This window comes from Lygodium microphyllum, chromosome 2, assembly GCF_053477565.2.
Source record: "Lygodium microphyllum isolate KBCC chromosome 2, Lygodium_microphyllum_v1.1.10, whole genome shotgun sequence".
Lineage (NCBI taxonomy): Eukaryota > Viridiplantae > Streptophyta > Polypodiopsida > Schizaeales > Lygodiaceae > Lygodium > Lygodium microphyllum.
The window spans coordinates 164992724-165012071 of NC_141136.1; the positions used below are offsets into that span (position 1 = coordinate 164992724).

The window sequence follows — 19348 nt, forward strand, 5'->3', positions numbered from 1 at the left end:
TAGCGTGCACCATGAAGTCGATCTATAAGATCATCCATCTTAGGCAATTGATATTTATTCTTGATGGTTACTTTATTGACCCTTGTAATTGATATAGAAGTGCATCATACTATCCTCCTTTTTGGTGAGAAGGACATGCGTGTTCCATGGGGATTTACGTGGCTCAATATAGCCCTCAGCCAAGTAGGCGTGAAGTTGTCTAGCTATCTCGTCCTCCTCTTTCGGGCTAAACCTATAAGGCCATCGAGAGACGGAGTTTCAATACGATGGTCTAAGGTTTCACGAGACAGCAGAAGTCTTTTAATATATTCATGTAATATTAGGAGTCTGTTGGTCTGTAATATCGGATCTAAATACTCACGTATATGTGAACTTACATTGAGACTATTATTAAAAGAAATCAAAGTACATTGATTATTAGACGATTAAACTTTTTCAACAAAACAAAAATGAATAGTAACAGTAGGATTGGAAAAACATTGAGAAAACTCAATTACTGAAATCATATGTACATTATTTTTTGTGATTTCTGAAGGGTAAACAATCCTCGTTCACATGGAAATGACCGTCAAATTGAAAATAAAGTAGATAATTTTTATAATCAATATACAAGGAGGAATATTTCTCAAAGAACCATGGTATACCAATAATGATATTCACATGGTCAAGGCTCATAAGTTGGAAATCCATGATTTGATGGTACTGTTGGATTCAAAGATCCAAGTTTGGCACCATCCGATTTGAGCGATCCATCATAGGGCCCTCTGCATATTGGAAACGATAAACTCGGTCAGTGGGTATTGTGTGGAGTAGTAAACTCTGCATCAAGCAAGAGTTAATAAAATTATGAATCATTGTCGAATAAAACTATAATGTCTTGGCCATTTATATTCCTTATAATCTTTAAAAGATTATGCTGATAAAAAACAATTTTAATAATGGGACTACTATTGCTATTGCTAGCATTAACAAAACATTCTTCAAATAAAATTTTAGAAGAAATACATGGAGCCTCCAGTATTTATCGAAGTCTTGGAAGTAGACTTTGCCTTTTTATTTTGGGGACACTCATGATCATCACAAAAATGGCTCATTTGATGGCAGGCGAAACAACGGCTCTTTGAGTGATCCTTGTTGCAAGTGACCTTATTGTTGTAATCTTTTTTCTTATGCTACTTTAAAGTTGGCTGACAAGTTGCTATTGGGGTAGATGATTTCTTCGACTTAAAGATTGAGACAGCTAGATAGGAACCCCTAGTTGACTGGTTGCCCCTACTTGCAGTCAAAGTATTGTCAAAATTCTTTACATATTTATAGACATCCTCGAGTGAGTGAAGAGGATCGTGGAGCACCTCATTCTAGTAGTCCGATGGCAATCCAAAAAGTTATCTCATATAGAGCAACGCTTGAGGATCATCTAAGGCCTTCGTCTTATGTAATAAATCTCTAAATTCTTGCGAGTATGCATCCAAGCTTTTTTTCCCCATATCAAGCTTAAATAATTTTTAGCAACTTTAAATTTGATCATCGATCATGAATCATTCTTGAAAAATGGATTGAAAATCAGCCCAAGTCGTTGGCTCAGGATATATATCTGTCTATCAAGCATATGGCTTTTCCTTTAACTTGATATATATTTACTTGATGTGGTAAGTGTCATGAGGACATGTATTTTTGAAACCTCACTTAACATGTGGATTAATTTTTAACCACATGGTTAAGTGAATGTTGCACATGTGAGATGTAACTGGGGTTAGAGTAAATTTACGAGCTCGGAACCAGAGGAAATCATAGGATGTCAAAGGCAAAATGTTGCTATAAGTTATACTGCACACGTACTTGGTGGTATCTGGTGGTAGTTGTTGGCCTACGTCATTCATTTGGCCACGAGTGTTAGTTGGTGACACTAGAGAAGTGGCATTTAATGATACCTAACGTCAATGTGATGGTCAAAGATGGCGTAGAGACACTCGGGAATGGAAGTTGCCTAGCCAATTTAATTATTGGCCAATCAGATTATTTTTCAGGGCACAGAAAGAATTATTAGATTAATGTTCAGTATTTAAAGATTGAATATTAATATTTAATTATGGATAATACTGAAAAAACCATTTGGAAAGGTTGCTACCCGTAAAAAATTCCCATGTAAGACTGAAAAACGTATTTAGAGGTTGGAGAGAGGCATTTTTAGTGTATTCAGCTTGCAAGAGAGAGGGAGGAGATGTTGCTGGTCTGATTTGCAGCCATTGGAGGACCTTTTGAGGCAGCTAGGGGCAAGAGAAGACCAATCAACAGCAGGTGAAGCATCTACAAGCTGTTGAGATAGGGTGGCAGCAGTAAATGACTGATTTTCTTTAGTTCTTTGCATCTACAAGCTGCCAAGACACGGCAGTAGGGCAATAAATGACAGATTTTCTTCAGCTCTTTGTGAAGAAAGTCTGAATTTTCTCTCTCCTCAGCCTATGACCTCTTGGAGATCATCGCAATGGTAGCAACAATCTTCTCCCACCTATTTTCGGGTACAGTGGCTACCACGGTCTGCAGTTCTGCAGTTTGCTCCATCAAAAGACAGTGATTGTTTGATACTGTCTCCTCATCAGTCCGCTCCTTCGAGAGAGAGTGGCTGCTCAACTCCTTCCTTTTCTTTGGCTTCCCGGTCTGCCGCTCCATTGAGAAGCAATGACTGTTGCCCACTCATTGCTCAGTCAGAGCCCCACCCTTCACCCTCGCCTACTTAGGTTCAAGAGGCCACCTCCGGGAGTTTTTCACCACCCTAGATACCTTCTTTGGCATGACCGACGACACTTCCTTCATCCTCAAACGTTTGGGAGTCTGTGATCCATGAGTTTTTGGATTCCCTATCTACCTCAGAGGGAAATTCAGAGAGGGATGATCTTTCTTTGCCCTCCGAGAGGGCATCTACATCTATTGTGACTTCAAAGGGGGACTCCTATTCCTCCAGTTTCAAAGGGGGTCCCCACCCACCGCTCAATCCTTTGCACACCTTGGCGGTAGAGGCTTTTTACCTTCTTCTTCTACCCTTGGATGGGGTGGCTTCCTTCCAGCTTTCATCTGACCTATTGATTCCGCGGATCTCGAGGATCTACCTAGATCACGGCCTTGGAGGTTCAATCGCAACTTGGGGTGACAAGGCCTTCATATTCTTTCTTGCATGGATTTACGGAGCTAGTGGCTTCTCTCTCCGAGGTTGAGTTTCGGACTCTCTAGTTCACTCTGTCTACTGTTCTTTACTGCAGGTTACCTTTCAAGTGGAAATCTTGGATTTTCGGGATCCTCTACATCTTCTTCCTCCTCTTCTTCTTGCCTTGGTCACTTGGTGAGCATGGAGCCAACTCCCGAGATCGAGTACGGACATATCCTTATGGTTCTTGACACCACACAAAGTCGGACATTCCTCCTATGCATTGCATGATTTCATCATGTTTGTACTAGGGCACTTGAATAATTTCCCCACGAGGGACACTGTCCAAATGGGACCTGTTGCATGAGCATTCTTCAGCATGTAGCATTCCAACTGGCACCTCACTCTTCTCTTCCCTTTTTTGGGCTTGAGAGGGAGTGTTGAGAAACCCTTCACCCATAGTTTTGCGTTTAGGGTTTCACTGTGGATAGCTCCAAAAAGGGGCTGGGCACCTACAATGGGCTGCCACCCTAGACAGCTGGCGCCCTCCCTCTGGGCGCCACCCTAGACAGTCTCTTGCCTATTTATAGGCTGTCTCTGTCACTCATTTGATACGGCTGATTCATTCAGTCTGTCACCTCTTCTCTCCAGCCTCTCCACTACCCTCACACCCCTTTAGGAGGACATTGCGGTTCGTGGTTTGTGGCTGTCTTCATTATCTTCCTTGTGCTACGGTACCCTTGTTCCCTTGTATCACATTCCCTCCATGATTCAGGTTTTCATCATTCCATTCATCAGAGTTTCTTCTCTCTTCTCTTCTCTTCTCAGTGTTTGTTGAGTTCACTCTGTGTTCCTCCCCACAAATCCTATTGTCTCGTTGGTACATCGTCTTTTGACAGTGGGTACCTTGCAGGATAGGGGGTTTGGAAATAGCCCTTACTGAGAAAAAATAGCAGCAACAGCAAATAAGTTTTTTGTTAGGAAGTTCAAGAGTAGGATTGACAAGAAGTGTGTCTACCCTTGGGCCAGAGAGGTGGATAATGTAGTGTGTATGTGGCAAAAGGAGAGACTCAAGATTCTTCATGTGTAGAAGAGTCTTATGGATGGAGCAATTCTTTAGTGGGAGTTATGTTTGAAGACCCTTCCTTCTCAATCCCTTCTCCCCTTTCTACTCTCGTCTTTGTTGATTTTGTGGATAGTCTAGAAGCAAGACTCTTGGCACTTTGAGGGCTGTTTGCAAATGTACACTAGCTGGAAGTACAGGGGTTTGGAGAATTTGGAGGAAACGTTGAGTCTGAGGTTTTGCGTGCTCTCAAACAGGTTGGAAATGACAAATGTATAAGGTGGTGTAGTTCTCTTGGGGGGGGGGGGGCGCGGGGTACATAGCTGAATGGTTCATCTTGCGAACAAAGACTTGCGATCTGGAGTTGGAACTCGGGAGCATATTTTATCTCAAGTGTAAGTCTTTCAACAGAGTATTTATGGGACCAGGGTAGTTTCTTTGCTTTTCAGCAAGTGTGCTAGATGTCGGGAGAGTGATCTGAGTTATTTGCATTAAGGAATGGTTGCACTTGTGTGGGGCTAGTGGCAGGCCAAAACACTACACACAAGAGCAATGAACATTGCTAAACTGCACTCTAGTCACATCAGGTATTCCCTAGATTGAACTAGTCACAAGATACTTCATTTTTTGTCTGATCTTCATCAAAGCATCTCATAGGTAGTTAGACTTCAAGGTTTAAGGTAATAAAACTATTTACGCCTCCATTTGAAGACATTTGTAACAAAGATCCTGCTAGAATTTGATGCACTGAAAAGTTGATACTCTGCGCAAATCTCATATTTGGTTCATTCTTACATCCATTGTTCAGGGTGAAAACTGTTGGTGGTTCTATGCCAGTTCATAATCAAGGTTTAGTGGCTTACCATTCATAAACAAAAATAGAGAACTACATTTGTAACTTGCCGAAAATGGCCTCTAGGGTCAGATGATACCTTTTTTAACACCAGCATTCGCATTAACTCTCTCAGCTTTTCTACGTAGTGTAAGTAAAGAGTTAAAGAGTCTCCCATCTATCATGATCATTTTCAATCCATCCTTACTTATGGAAATTCGCAATTAGTCTTACTCTGCATTTTCATCTTTCTGCTCTGCATATGGGAACTTTGTATTTCGTATTTCTGAAGTATTCTTAGTTCAGTCTTGTGCATTTGATTGCTCGAAGCTATACTATCTCATTTGTTGGAATCTTGACTTTGTGATTTTGCAGTCCTGGACATTGTTCATAACAAGTCTTGTTTGAGCTTTAGCCAGATTTTGTGAATGTTGTAGCCTGTTGGACTTTCCTTTCTTCAAGTTGGTTTTGCAATGTCAACTGCTCACGTTAAAAATTTTCATTTTTGTTTCTGTAAAGCCCAGTATCAACTCTTAGCAGTTTAGTTTGTCCTAGCACACACTGCTGCTATTTCTCCCAAAGCATATGCACTTATCTCTTGTACCACTCAAGTATGCAGATTGCTGAAACCATTTCTATGGTTAATGTGTAATAAAAAAGTAAGTTCATGTTTATTGTTTATTTTGTTGTCTATCCTCTGAGAGCCAGTTTTAATGTTCTGCTACCAAATTTTTCTGCAGATGGGAAGCTGACCTTGATGATCAAATTGAGCGTAACCTTGATGGTAGTTTAAAGACAGAAATTATCAAGGCTCCATTTGTACAGGTTGGATGAGCCTCAAATACAAGGCCACTATATAGCATTTTGAAGTCTGCACTCATCTTTTTTCTTGTAAATCTTTCAGGATTCACATTGCATTTGTTTTATTTAGTGCAATTTTCTGTCAGAGGCATTTAAATTAGCTATACATAATCCAACAGTGTTGGCAACAATGGTTTTAATAGTTTAATGCATGATGTTGATATTCTCATCTGAGCATAACAAGAAAGAATTCTAGAAACAGAGAACAGACATCTAGTTGCTGTTGCTTATATGGCCTTTAGCTGATAGGAATCATAAAGGGATTGCTGTAAAGAATTCTAGAAACAGAGAACAGACATCTAGTTGCTGTTGCTTATATGCCCTTTAGCTGATAGGAATCATAAAGTGGTTGCTTTTAAGAATATTGAGAGTTGTGCTGGAAGTTTATTGCCTGTGCATAGTGTTTTTTTCGACAATTGACTTGAACGTTAATGATGAAAATTACCAAATCCATGCCTTACCTTGTCTTGCTGTGCTTCTCCATCACGACTATTGGCAGTCGGAATTCAGAAGAATTCTGCTAGTTGTGCTATGTGGGTCTGCTTTTAGTTGCCCTGCCTAACCTGAATTCAAATTACCTCTGGGAACTGGTCACAGCTGCTGTGCCTCGGCACAGTGCAGCTTGATGTCTTTATGTGAACAGCACTGCTGTCTACAGAGTGGCAAGCCCACATGTCCCCCACCACATAAAGAAAAAGGTCAATCATCACATCCTTCGATAATGTCTCTTCTGTAGTATGGATTTCATTTATTTTCATTCTGCTTAAAGAGTTTGGGCCTTCATGATTTATTTCAATCTGATGATTTTGAAAACACTGCTTTTGATTTTGTTGAGGCTAGTGAATGTATATGTTTCAGTGTGCTTTCATATTTAAGGGGTTAGTGTGCCCCTCTTTTCACATGAAAGCAGGGTGTCTAACTGTAACTGAGTTCTGTGACTTGATTAGGCATTTTGCAGCTTGCAATGTGGATTATTCTTTTAAGATTTAGTTGTTTTGCACTTAAAAGGTGGTTGCCATTGAATTTGAGGCATGCATTCTCTTACCAAGTAATAGGAAGAAGTCTGGCTTTCTGAGCATCATTTCTGTCTCGGGAGTCAGAGACATTTCAATTGGGGAATAATTTCTGGCCCTCTGGGCACCGTTCCATTAGTGTGATACTTCTGTCTCCTCTTATTTCTTGGTTTGTCATTTCAGATTCCTCTAGGTATAACAGAGGACAGACTTCTGGGTTCTGTTGATGTCGAGGAGTCAGTAAGAACTGGAACAACTGTTTTTCAGCCTGGACTTCTTGCAGAAGCTCATAGAGGTGTACTTTATGTTGATGAAATAAACCTTCTGGATGAGGGCATTAGCAATCTACTTTTAAATGTCCTGACAGAAGGGGTGAATGTGGTTGAGCGGGAGGGCATAAGTTTCCGGCATCCATGTAAGCCACTGCTTATTGCAACTTATAATCCGGAAGAAGGTGCAGTGCGCGAGCATCTTCTTGACCGCATATCGATTAACCTAAGGTACTGAATGTAGGATGTGCAATTCTTTGCGGGTGTTTAACTTGTAAAAGCTGTGTTGTATGGTTATGAATGTCTCAAAAAGCTGTAAGATATTTCACTGTGGTATTTTGATCTCCAGTGCAGATGTTGTTTTGGATTTCGATGATCGAGTTTCTGCTGTTGGAATAGCGACACAGTTTCAGGATAGTGCAAAAAATGTAGTCAAAGAAGCTGCAGAGGCGACAGAAGCTGCCAAGTTGCAGGTAGAGGTGGAAAAATTGCATGTCATGGTTCTTCTCTAAATCATGTACTAAAAGAATTGTACCCTAAGGCTGCTTTAGGTGATATATGTAGCTTGTATGCTGTAAGATCAAGCTTTTGATGGTAGGTATGGACCACTCTAAGGTAGTTTTAATTTTTTCTTTTAAGGGGGTGTTTGAAGGTAATGCCACTTCCAGATGAAGTCACAAGTTTATGATATCTCCGTGTAAAGCAACTTAGAACTGCTAGTAGTCTTTTTGCACCTATTTACTTGGCACTCAATGTCTGCAGATATAACTGTTTTTGACAGGTCCTACTTGCACGAGAGTGGATCAAGGATGTTCAAATTAGCAGAGAACAAATCAAGTATCTGGTAACAGAAGCCATGCGTGGTGGTTGTCAGGTTAGATATTGAAAGAGACTGGTTGAGGAGAGTGTTCATTCCCAATCTGCATGGCCAAAGATTTACTGAAATTTACTTTTCATTAGTTCAAAAAAGGTTATTGTCAAGTAATTGGCACTTTTCAAAAGGCTATGTTCCTCTTGAGAGAGCAAACATAAGATATTATCAATCATACCAGCTGTGCTCAAACAAGTGACTTAATACCTGATGCAGAATGAAAAATGAAGGCTGAAGAATGAAAGAGGGTCTGATGCTCCTCTTAATACACCTCTAGGAATCCTTCCAATATCCACTCATTAGTCTTACTCGCAAACTGCACTAATGGAATGGTGCACCTTATGAGCCACTGGGCATGACTTGAGTGCAATTGCAAGCTCATTTCCCTGCATGTCCAATAAAACATGCACTGCCCTAGAAGCAAGGAAATTGTTTGGGCCACGTATGGGTCTCTTGGAAACATGTTACCACGTCAAAGCATATATGGGCAGTGCTGCCTTGTTTGACATCAAGATTAATATGACCACCTTGTATATGGCCCTCTTATAGTCCTTATGTGAGCAGCAACACCCTTGGGTAGACATTGCTATGGTTTCATTGAGGAAGTTGGCATCTCACATAGTCGCACTAGAATCTGGGCCTCTTGATGGGTTGTCCTGAATTCGACTCAAGAATTGAAAATCCATAATGTTTTCTTCTTTCTTAGGAGACCCTTCACTTTAATACTGATGCTAGGAGGCATATTTCATGGTGGATTCCGTAAAACTATTTATTTTCTGGGGCTCGTACACAAGGTGGATTCCTTGTGCGAGAAGTTGACGAGGACGCGTGTCTTTTTCGGGTGTAAGATTAATTTAATGTGCATGTGGGTGATTCCATAGCGGGTGATTCCGTAAAATACATATTAAATTAATGGACGTTTACAATGGATGTTTACGAGTTTAGAGTGCACACTCCAATTAAATTAAGGTTAGGAGAGAGTTTCAATCTATTTAATTATTTATAGCTAAAGACTGCTAGATATTTACTTTTGTTGGGTTTTATTTAATTATTTTCTAACAATTGTGAATGCTTCAGTTGATGTGGCATCGAGCGATGGCGTGAATCCAAATGCCTAGAAGAATTATTATTTTTGATGGGTGCGCGCCTTATCACTAAAGGCGTGGCACCAATATTTATTTAAGTGCGCTTATTTATTAAAGTGCTTAATAAAACATTTATTATCTTGTATGCGTATAGACACTCGATTAAATATTTCATTATTTCATATTTGTATTTGGGTACAATGCAACTTTGAAACTTAGTCGGAGCAATTTTGATTTCAAAGGACAAGACTGTCCATTGATAGTGTCCGTGAGACACACAAAAAGCTGTTTTATAGCGGTCTTCAGCTTTGATGGGCAATTGCCATAATCTAGATTTCAAATCAAATTTATTGAAGATATTTGCTTTCTTTAATCTCTTTAGAAGCAAATCCTTAAGAGAAATTGGATGACCATGCCCAATTAAAAATTTGTTTAATAGTTTATAGTTGATGACCAATCTCTTTTTTTTCTCTTTTGCTCAGAGTGCTTGTTGACATAAAATGCTTGGTATGCCCATGGCGAGTTTGTCGATTCTATTAAGCCTTTCTCTAGAAGAGTTTGAATCTCTTCTCTGCACAGAATAAGGTCTTCATATTTCATACTTGAGTGGACTGCTTTTGTTGCATTGTCTTTGATTGGAAGAGAGATGGCATATTTTTCTCTTTTCTCTTTGTAGATCAAGGGATCTTTATGCATGAATGTCTGTTGATGTTGTTGAAGCTTCTGCATCTCTTTATCTTGTTTTTGCATTTCTTGTTTTAGCCAATGGGCTCTAGCAGTAACTTTTGATGAAGTGGTTGCTTCACTGATGGAATAGATTGTTTAACCAATCTTAGGAAGGAGAGAAAGGTCCACCTTTTTGCCTTTGTAGAAAATAGAAAAGCGATCGGACCAAAATGCATAAGGTACCAGATGTTCATGGATAACCATACTGATGAGAAGATCATACCTCATCTGTTTCATCAATTGAACTTCTATAGGCACCTTGATTGCATCTAATTGAAGGTATGCTTGAGTCACATGGATAAGTGTAATCTTTTTGTTATTAGATAACTCCACGATGATTGGAGTTGTAGCTTTGATACAGCTCTTAGGGAAGAGCTCATATGGAGCTATTGTTAGACTAGATCCTGTATCTAGCAAAGCATCAACAAAAAGTGAAAATTGAGGCATATTTTTAAGTTGCACACAAACCATTGGGATTGGGCCACTGGTTTCAAGTGTATTGACTCTGTGGATTATTGATTGTGCAAGCCTTACTTGATTGACAGGTGTAATTGGAGCATTTGTAGAGGAGGCATTACGTTCCTGAAGAATAGCCATTGTACCTTGGGCTAGCTCTTTCTAACTTATCAATATCCTTCTATGCACGTTACATAAAGAGTAAAATTCTTGCTGCATTAGTAGAAAGACATTTACCATGTCATTTCCAGCTTATTGGGTTATTGTAGTAATAGTAGAAAATGATTGTAGTAGCTAGGATGCTATGCTTGGCTGGTGAAGATTCTCTAGTTTGTGAGGCACAAACATATTAGCTTGTCCTTTTGTCTTTGGGGCAAGTGTTCTTGGTTTTGCAGGTCATGGGGATTGGAGAAGAATTCGTGTCGAACTTTGTTATTTTGTTTTTTATGTTTTGATGAAGAGATTGATGATGAATCAGAATTAGAAGATTTTGATGAGCTTTCTTTGACATGTTTCCCTTTTGATTTCCTTGAAACATCATTTTCTAAAATTGAAGAAAGAAGTTGAAGTAGAATTCATTAACTTATCTTTTTTTCCTTGGAATATGTATTTCATGAGCATTCACTGGCTGAAACCTGGTGGGATGGATGGTGTCATCATCCTATTCTTCAGTGATGTCTGATGGTGTATTTTCATCATTGGCAGATTCATTTGGAGTTGATTCTGCAGTATACCATGAAGTTCTGCTTTCAGATGATTCATTATTTGTATATTCTTTTGCATCATCTGTATCATAATCACTATCATAGGAGTAACAGTCATTTGAATAACTATCATATGAATAGCAACTGTCATAGTCATAGTGATGCATATTGACTTTTGCAGAGTTAGCTTGATCTTTTTCTTTTTTTGGACATTTGTTGGTCACATGCGAGGGACTTCCACATATGAAACATTTCAAGTCCTTTTTTGAGGTTTTGTCATATTCTCTATCTTTGTCAAATCTATAATGAGATTTTCCCTTTCTGTTTCTGTGTGAGTTTGAGTGTCTTGAAGATCTATGTCTATGATTTTGTCTATTGAAGTAAGACCTTTGATTTGGGGAATGTCGATGTCGATGGTTATTGTGACTTCTTCTGTAGTAAGAAGGTTCACAACTACATTTCTCACATCCGAAATCTGCGTCAAACTTTGAGGCATGCTTACAGATAGATTGTGGAAACTTTTGGTTCAGTTGTGTCATCTTTTGATGGTGACACACTTCCTTGATTGTTTGCTCGATAGTCTGGATGATTTGACCAACGCTATCTGTGAAATCTCTGTTTTCATTTTTCATTCTTTGCTTACAATAAAATGGGATTGGTTTTGGGAAGGAACAGACAAAGTGTTCTTTCATAGAGTTATCATGTGCTTCGAATCGTTTATAAAGCAAATGTCTCATATAGATAAATATTCTTTGTACGTTCTCGGATCACACAATTTGGCTTTGAAGAAAGCTTCATGGGCTTCTAGCATGTCATCTAGCTTATTTCCTACTAATTCACCTAGTAGTAGCTCCAAGAATATTGGTATGGGGTCTGCATGTTGGGCTATGGCCATTTGACTTGTGGGTGTATTGAAACCCACCACTGTTTCAAACCACCTACAAAACCATGAGTCATGGCATTAAGGATGTCGATGCTATTTGTCTGTGGTTTTTCCACCTTGATCTCCTGAGGCGCTTTTCCGTCAATAGACCAAACTGGGAAAGAACCTACTTTTTCTGGGATTCCTATTTTCTTGTAGAAGCTATTATAGGAGGGTTTAGATGTAGAGACATTGGATGTAGCATTTATTGGCATGGCTATATTGACAGGAGATATTTCAAAAGATTTTGGGGATGACTTCTTACTTGAATGATGACGATGTTGATGATGGGCATTCATCTGTGCTCGTAGTATAGAAGTCGGTGATCTGCGGGATCTATGAGGATTGATGGAAACAAAGTCTTCCTCAATCACGCTTTCTTCGTCCTCATTGGATGAAGTAATGGCATAGGCTCGATTTTGCTGAAAGTAAGCCTGGTCATGGTAATACCATGCAGGTAATTCCATGGGAGGATGATGAGGTGGATTTTGTTCAATGCTTTCACCCATGATTTTGGAATCCAGTCTCTTGTGGACATGTCTAGTCAGTTCATCATTATCTTTTTCTTTTCGGTCAATTGTGAGGAGCATTTGATCTAGCACTTTTTTTCTTCTCTTAGTCTTTGAATGTGGGCAAGATCTCTATCATCAATTTGATCAAGGGCAGTCTGATAATCCTTCTCTAACCAGTCATGAAACATGAGTTCTAAATACTCAGCTAATTCAGTAGCTGTGTGACCTGGTTGTAGAGGTTTTTGGAAAAGACTGGGAGTTGTTTGATTGTCAATATTTGCTAGTATGGGGCAATAAATATACTGCATTTTTTGAAGCAGATCTTCATGTTCTTCTTCTGTAAGATCCTCATAGCAGTAAATATCTTTTTCGGGAAGTGGTGTAGTTGCAGAACTTGAACATTCTTTGCTTGTGGCTATGATTTCTTTGCCTTTACCCTTAGAAGAAACCATATGGTGTACATTCAATGCACTTAAAGAAGAAGTGAAATGCGAATTCCAATCCTTTTGAAGCCTTTTGTTCGAGAAAGTAGACCAATCTGTGATAGTACTTGTTGTAGGCACTAGTGAAGTATTTGTAGGCAATATAGGGGTTGATCTTGTCGTTGCAGACTTTTGGATCTGCTGGCGTAAGGCAAGAAGTTGATCTGATATCTGTTGAAGTGACTTCATTTTCTCTATCAAGCCTGTTAGGGCAAGATGAGTGCAATTTATGGCTTGGATTTTTGCTATCCATGAAACATTATCTTGGGGATGCAGATATGGAGCTGCTTTGTACTGATTGTTCTCATATTCAAATTTTTGAATTACATTAAGTACAGAAGAGGAAGAGGAAGCTCTTTCAATAAGCTTTTTACCGTGCTGGCACACTCCATGCGCAACGTGTTGATGTGAATAGGGCTGTGTATGAAACTTTAGCTCTTTAGCCTTTTGCGAAGGAGAAATCCTTAGTTGCGGTTGCTCTAGATTTTTCTGTATTGCTTGTTCTGGCTTAGTAGTATCTCTTAGCTGATTTTGGGAAAGAAACAAAGTTTTTCCTTTGATATTTTGGACTTTTATGACTTTGGGGGTAGGAATTTTTTTTAAAAAAAAGAAAGATATGTCTAACTGCCATTCATGAGGCAAATCTAGCTCCGACCAATTTACACAGTCAGGTAGAAACATTTATGTAATCTCATTAGATTTCATTATGATGGTTTGTCCCTTGTCCTATGAAGAATTCACACCTTCTACTACTCTAGGGATGACTAATGACATGCATCGGAAAACCATTCTATACTGTATGGCTGGATGGACGGAGGACGCATTCATTTGCAAACCCATTGTCGTGATATGGAGCATAAGTAATTCAAGCAAATAGGGATCATCTATTTCTATTATATAATTTGGGCGTAGTTCGAAGAAGATTGGACCATTTGATAGGGGTGATACAACAGCATCTACTATCATGTCATGTAGATTAAGATGGCGAGTGTCCAAGGCAGCAGCCATGCAAGATGCATTCAAACCTTGGTGAAAGAGAGGAATGATATCTATAGCTATGTAGTGTAGATGAGTATAGGGGTAATCCTTTTTACTTTGGTATTTTTGTATTTTTGGGTACATAAGTGAAAGTAAATTAACATGCTGGTCTTCGGAGAGTGAGTCTTCTATAGTCAATATACCTGGGTCTTCAATGTAAATAGTTGAAGCTTTGAACTTGAAGATCTGGTTCTCACTATAGATGTGGGATGCATGAATTTCGGGTAGAATCCACTTTGAACACATGTATCCAACGTCTGATCTGCGCACCAGTGGTATAAGAGCAGAGCTGAGATCAAGAGCTTCCTATCGCTTACCATCTCGCGTGAAGGCAAAGCTTCTAGAATGAATGGGCTCTACAGGTGGTGTCGCGATGAACTGACAATATAGGTGTGTTCTTGGTAGTGAAAAACCCCCTGCTGTACCCTCTGATTGCAAAGGACCATTGTCACGAAGATGTGAAAATTTGATGCTTTGCTTATGTTTAATTGACATTTGATTAAAGGATTAATCAAATGTGCAATTAAAAGATGCACATGTGTTGCACATGTGAGGTGCAAGCTACTTTTTCACAGTTGAAGGCCGAAGGACCCTGTGAAAAAGATGGGTGTCAAAGGCAAAAGTTGTAACAAGTTACACTTGTTAGATTCTAGGTGAATTTTGGTGTCAATTTGCCCCTAGGACCATTAATTGGCCATTAAATGTCAGTGGTGACACTAGGGACTAGGCATTAATTAATGGATTAATGCTTGTCCAAGGGTCAATTAATGCATGGGACCACTTTGGGTTGCAAATGGCCTAGCTAATTAATTTTTGGATGGGCAAGGTCAATTTTCTGGGAATGGATTAAGGGCTGAACTAAAAATTAATTAAATGGCTGGAAATTGCTGAAAATGGATTAAGAAAGCTGCCACTTGGCAAAACTTTCCCATGCAAGAGGGGGAAAGGCTAAAGAGGGCTGAAGGGAGAGGGAAATCTCGTTTTTTCATTTTGGAGCTGTTGGAAAGAGGTGTTGGACTGTTGTTGCTAGCTTTTGGGGCCATTTCCCAGCCATTGGAGACCATTTTGGTGATGGAGATTGCATATTCTTGACCTTGAGAAGCTGGCAATTGCTGGTGATGCACTTTCTCCTGAAGATGACAGTCTCTGATGCTCCTATTGTTGTTGGTGCATCAATTTGCGGTTGGTATAGCAGGGCAGTAGCTGATTTTGATCAGTTCTTCGCGACAAATCTCAGAATTTTCTCTCTTCACAGCATTCTCTCATCTCCTTCAGCCTATGCTCAGCCATTCTCAGCAATTCTTAGCCATGAGGAGTTTTTAGCTATTTTTGGTGGGCTGATCTGTAATTTCTGCAGTAAACGCTAATTTACAGCAGAAATTAGGGTTTAGTAGCCACCTTGGGATTTAGCTAGAGACTGAAGGCTCAAGGGACTGAAATCAATAGCTGATAATTGAAGATTATCAAGGGATTTCAGGAGCCAGCCCATCCCGAATTGATTTGGGGCAGCATTGGGCCAACTAAGGGTCAAATTGGAGAAGAAGTCGTGGGTGAATCAATGGGCAAATGACCCAAAAGGCTTGTTGGTCATTTATGACAGCAAGAGCAATTGGTTAGCTGGAGGAGATTGAAGAATCTCAAGTTGTACTCCTTCCAATTGAATGAAAGCTAAAGAAATACTGCAAGGGGCACTAGTCTTGGGGCCAATAGGGAGTCTACTGTCCAAGAATGTTATAGTAAAGTGTATATTTTGTTTTATGTGCATTTATTTATTGCTGTAATTAACTCTTAAATCAGGTTATCACCACCCATTCCAAGAAGGAAGGCTGGTTTCAACCACGCGCACAAGACGGAGTACCACTCGGGAAGTCTCTTCTACAAGTTGATTTTTTTTTCAGAGAGGAGACAAAGAAAGCAATTTATATTAATGGCAATACTAAGCTTTATGTTTAAGCTTAGAGAGCTTAAGCTCTCAACTCCTCACACTAGAACTTCGGTATGTACTCGTTGATGTCGAGTCCAACAAACGGATGCTACCGACCTGCGCTAATTCAAACGAATTACTTAAGCTTTTTTTTAACAGCTGAAGGTATTAAGCTTAACTTAAGCTTAAAGCTTAACTATCAATATTTTTCATACCAAGTGTTCATATTGTGGTACTCTCAAACCGGTTTTGCAGCTTCAGTAAGCCCGTGTTCCCACGTGCAACTTGACTGAACGAATTTACAACAAGCAGGCTGTCACGTGCATTCTACGCGGAAGACTATTTTGCTTGAAAGAAGACCATTTTCAATGTTGTACTCGAGAAAAACAAGCCTTGTAAATCCAAATTTGAGCTACGCTCATTCTTCTAACGAGATTTTGAGTGTGTGAGGTTGTTTGAGATTTTTGTAAGATGTATCATAACATGGACGATTTTATGGGCGAAGGCGATTTGCGAGAGCCGACTATGGAACAGAAAGTGGATCTAATTATGGTGCAGCTTCAAGAAGAGCGAAGGGAATGTCAAAACTAGCAAGCACAATTGGCTGCACTTCAACAATCTGCTGTTGAGCAAGACGGAGCACAATCTGAAGATGTCATTTGACGTACTATTGATGTGACGCTCGATGCACAGGCTCTTAAGAAAGAGGCCAAGATAAATAAAATAAATTTTAAATTTCATATTTTTAATAGGCAATGTAATGGCAAAATTGTTTTTGCTTTCATTAGTCACTTTGATGACTATTTTCATGAAGAGCAATATGTTGAAAAAGATAAACTTAAATGCATCACTAACCATTTAGCAGATAGAGTATTATTATGGTGGACTGCTCTCCGTAAGAGTGTTGATTGTTCCTCTACTTGGGAAGCCTTTCAAAAGAAATTTTTGCAGAATTTCCTTTTGCCTCAATTCCATGAGAAAGCCATCAAACAGTGGGATCTCCTGCAAAAAGAGATCGTGAATTCATCTTGTAATACATTGAGCATTTTTAGAGTGCCTTACTTCAACTTCGAATGCTTGAAGATGTTCTTGAGGCGATCCACAAGTGCAAGTACATGTCCGGTTTGCTTGGTCATTTCTATGCAGAAGTGAATATGTTCAAGCCATAAGTTTCAATGTTGGTGACTATGTTTGGTTACACATTGAAAAGAAAAGATTGAAAAGTGTCGAGAAACACCCTGTTATTAAATTAGCACTAAGGTTTTATAGACATTTTAAAATAATTCACAAGATCAATGTCAATGTATTTAAATTAGAACTACCCAAACATTGGACGATTCATAATACTTTTTATACCAGTTTGTTACGACCTTTAAGAGGTCAATTACCTATCCACCTTGTATATGAAAACCCTCATTTGTTAGAAGAAGAAACTGAAATCCTTGAACTTGAAACTATTCTAGACACTGACTTTATGACCACTATAACTGGCTGTAGATATTCTAGATATTTGATTAAGTTTAAAAATCATCCTGTTGAAGAGGCCCAATGAATGCATGCCCGCGACCTAAGTGTTTACTCCTCATTGGTGGTTTCACATTGAGCTAATAGCAATTGAGGACAATTGCTATCCTACCCGGGGGTATGATGCCAGGATGCATATTTTACGGTGGATTCCGAGAGGTTTTTCAGTGGATTTTGTAAAACTATTTATTTGTTAGGGCTCGTACACAAGGTGGATTCCTTATGCGAGAAGCTGATGGGATGCGTGCCCTTTTCGGGTGTCAAATTAATTTAATGTGTATGTGGGTGATTCCATAAAATACATATTAAATTAATGGATGTTTACGAGTTTAGAAAGTTAAGAGTGCACACTCGAATTAAATTAAGGTTAGGAGATTTTTTCAACCTATTTAATTATTTATAGCTGAAGACTGCTAGGTATTTTCTTTTGTTGGGTTTTATTTAATTATTTTCTAACAATTGTGAATGCTTTAGTTGATGTGTAGAGTAGGCGGCAGAGGCGTTGGGTAGCACCAGGCGATGGTGTGAATCCAAATGCCTAGAAAAATTACTATTTTTGATGGGTGCGCGTCTTTTGCATGCCCAAATGCCTTACTTTATATTTGGGCAAACGCAAACGCCAAAAGGAAAAGCATGCTATTGTAAAGTGGGCTATTTTTGAGTTTGAAGATAAATAAATCTATAAATACATGCCTTGTGAAGTGCTCACGCAAGGCATGGGGGGAGATTGCGTCCAATTTGTCTCTTTTGTCTCATGTTGGGCAAATTTGCTTTTGCTTTGTACTTGAAATTATGAAGATTTGTAGAGTCTTTGTTCTTGGGGACCTTCCGGCGTTCACTACGCACACATCCAGCATCCGATTTGTGCACCAACTACTTAGCATCTTCTTGACTCTAGAAAAAGAGGCTAATCTTGAAGATTGGGTCACAGCCTCATTGGTTGAGTGGTTTGACAAGCACATAGAATGTGATAAGTTTAATAGGATGGCATGCCTAGGTTTGAGGGTGAGATGTTGTCATTCTTGGACTCTCTTGAGTTTATTCTTTCTGCTGTATTCGTCAACACTTTTGGGTCGCTTGGAGTGGACCAGCTTGGAGAAATAGCCTCCTTCATGCCCATGGTTGGACTGGGCTTTTGGGTGCTCATATGATTTCTTGACAGTTGAAATGATGAACTAATTGGGTTTATCATAAGATCATAGATGGTTGAGAATAAGACATGGGTGATGGAGAGAGCAAATAAAGTTTGGTCCCCCAAGGATAGTAAAGCTAAGGAGCATGATCAGTTGCTTCAATTGTGGAGATCTAAACTTCCTTACTGCGGGGCAGTTTTTGTTTGCAAGCTTTTGATCAAGAGTCTTCCCACAAAAAAATGTGCTACAACATTATAAGATCTGTGCTAGATGTGTCTTTTGTGCCACGTCATGCGACTAGGGTTCATCTCTTCATTCCTTGCTTAGAGGGTTCATCTCTTCATTCCTTGCTTAGAGTTGCTAGATAGGTGTGAGGTTGCTTTTCTTGAGCATGGACTTTGAGTTTTGAGGGTGAGAAGCCATCCATGGACACTTTACAGCTGGAGCATACCCTTATTTCTCTTTTTTGAGTTGGACTATACCTTGATACATTTAAGGACGTGCAATGCGTTCATTTTTGGTGCAGCCTCAATGGTCATGTGGCGTGTATTAGAAGGCTGTTGGTGTGGCAAGTTAGATCCATGGTTTTTGTTGGTGATTTTGCATAAAGGTGGCTGTTATGTCCGCAATTCCTAGCTGTGCCTACTTTGTGATTCCCTTCTTTTGTCATTGTAGCCAAGTGTTATTTGTAGCCTTGTAGTTGTGGCTTCTTGGGTTGTTTTCTACCATCCTTTGACTTTGCTTAGCTAGTTGGAAGGCCCTTTGTAAAATCTTTGTATCCATTTATTCAA

General features: G+C 39.4%; 1 protein-coding gene across 1 annotated transcript in view; it reads left to right on the forward strand.

Annotated features, from left to right (window-relative positions):
- Window positions 1–19348, forward strand: part of ALB1 (ALBINA 1) — a 70551-nt gene that overhangs the window by 9504 nt on the left and 41699 nt on the right. The window contains exons 3-6 of the mRNA XM_087701052.1: window positions 5778–5862; window positions 7095–7411; window positions 7530–7653; window positions 7962–8054. Coding sequence (XP_087557178.1) covers window positions 5778–5862; window positions 7095–7411; window positions 7530–7653; window positions 7962–8054 — 619 coding nt within the window. The remainder of the gene's footprint in view (window positions 1–5777; window positions 5863–7094; window positions 7412–7529; window positions 7654–7961; window positions 8055–19348) is intronic.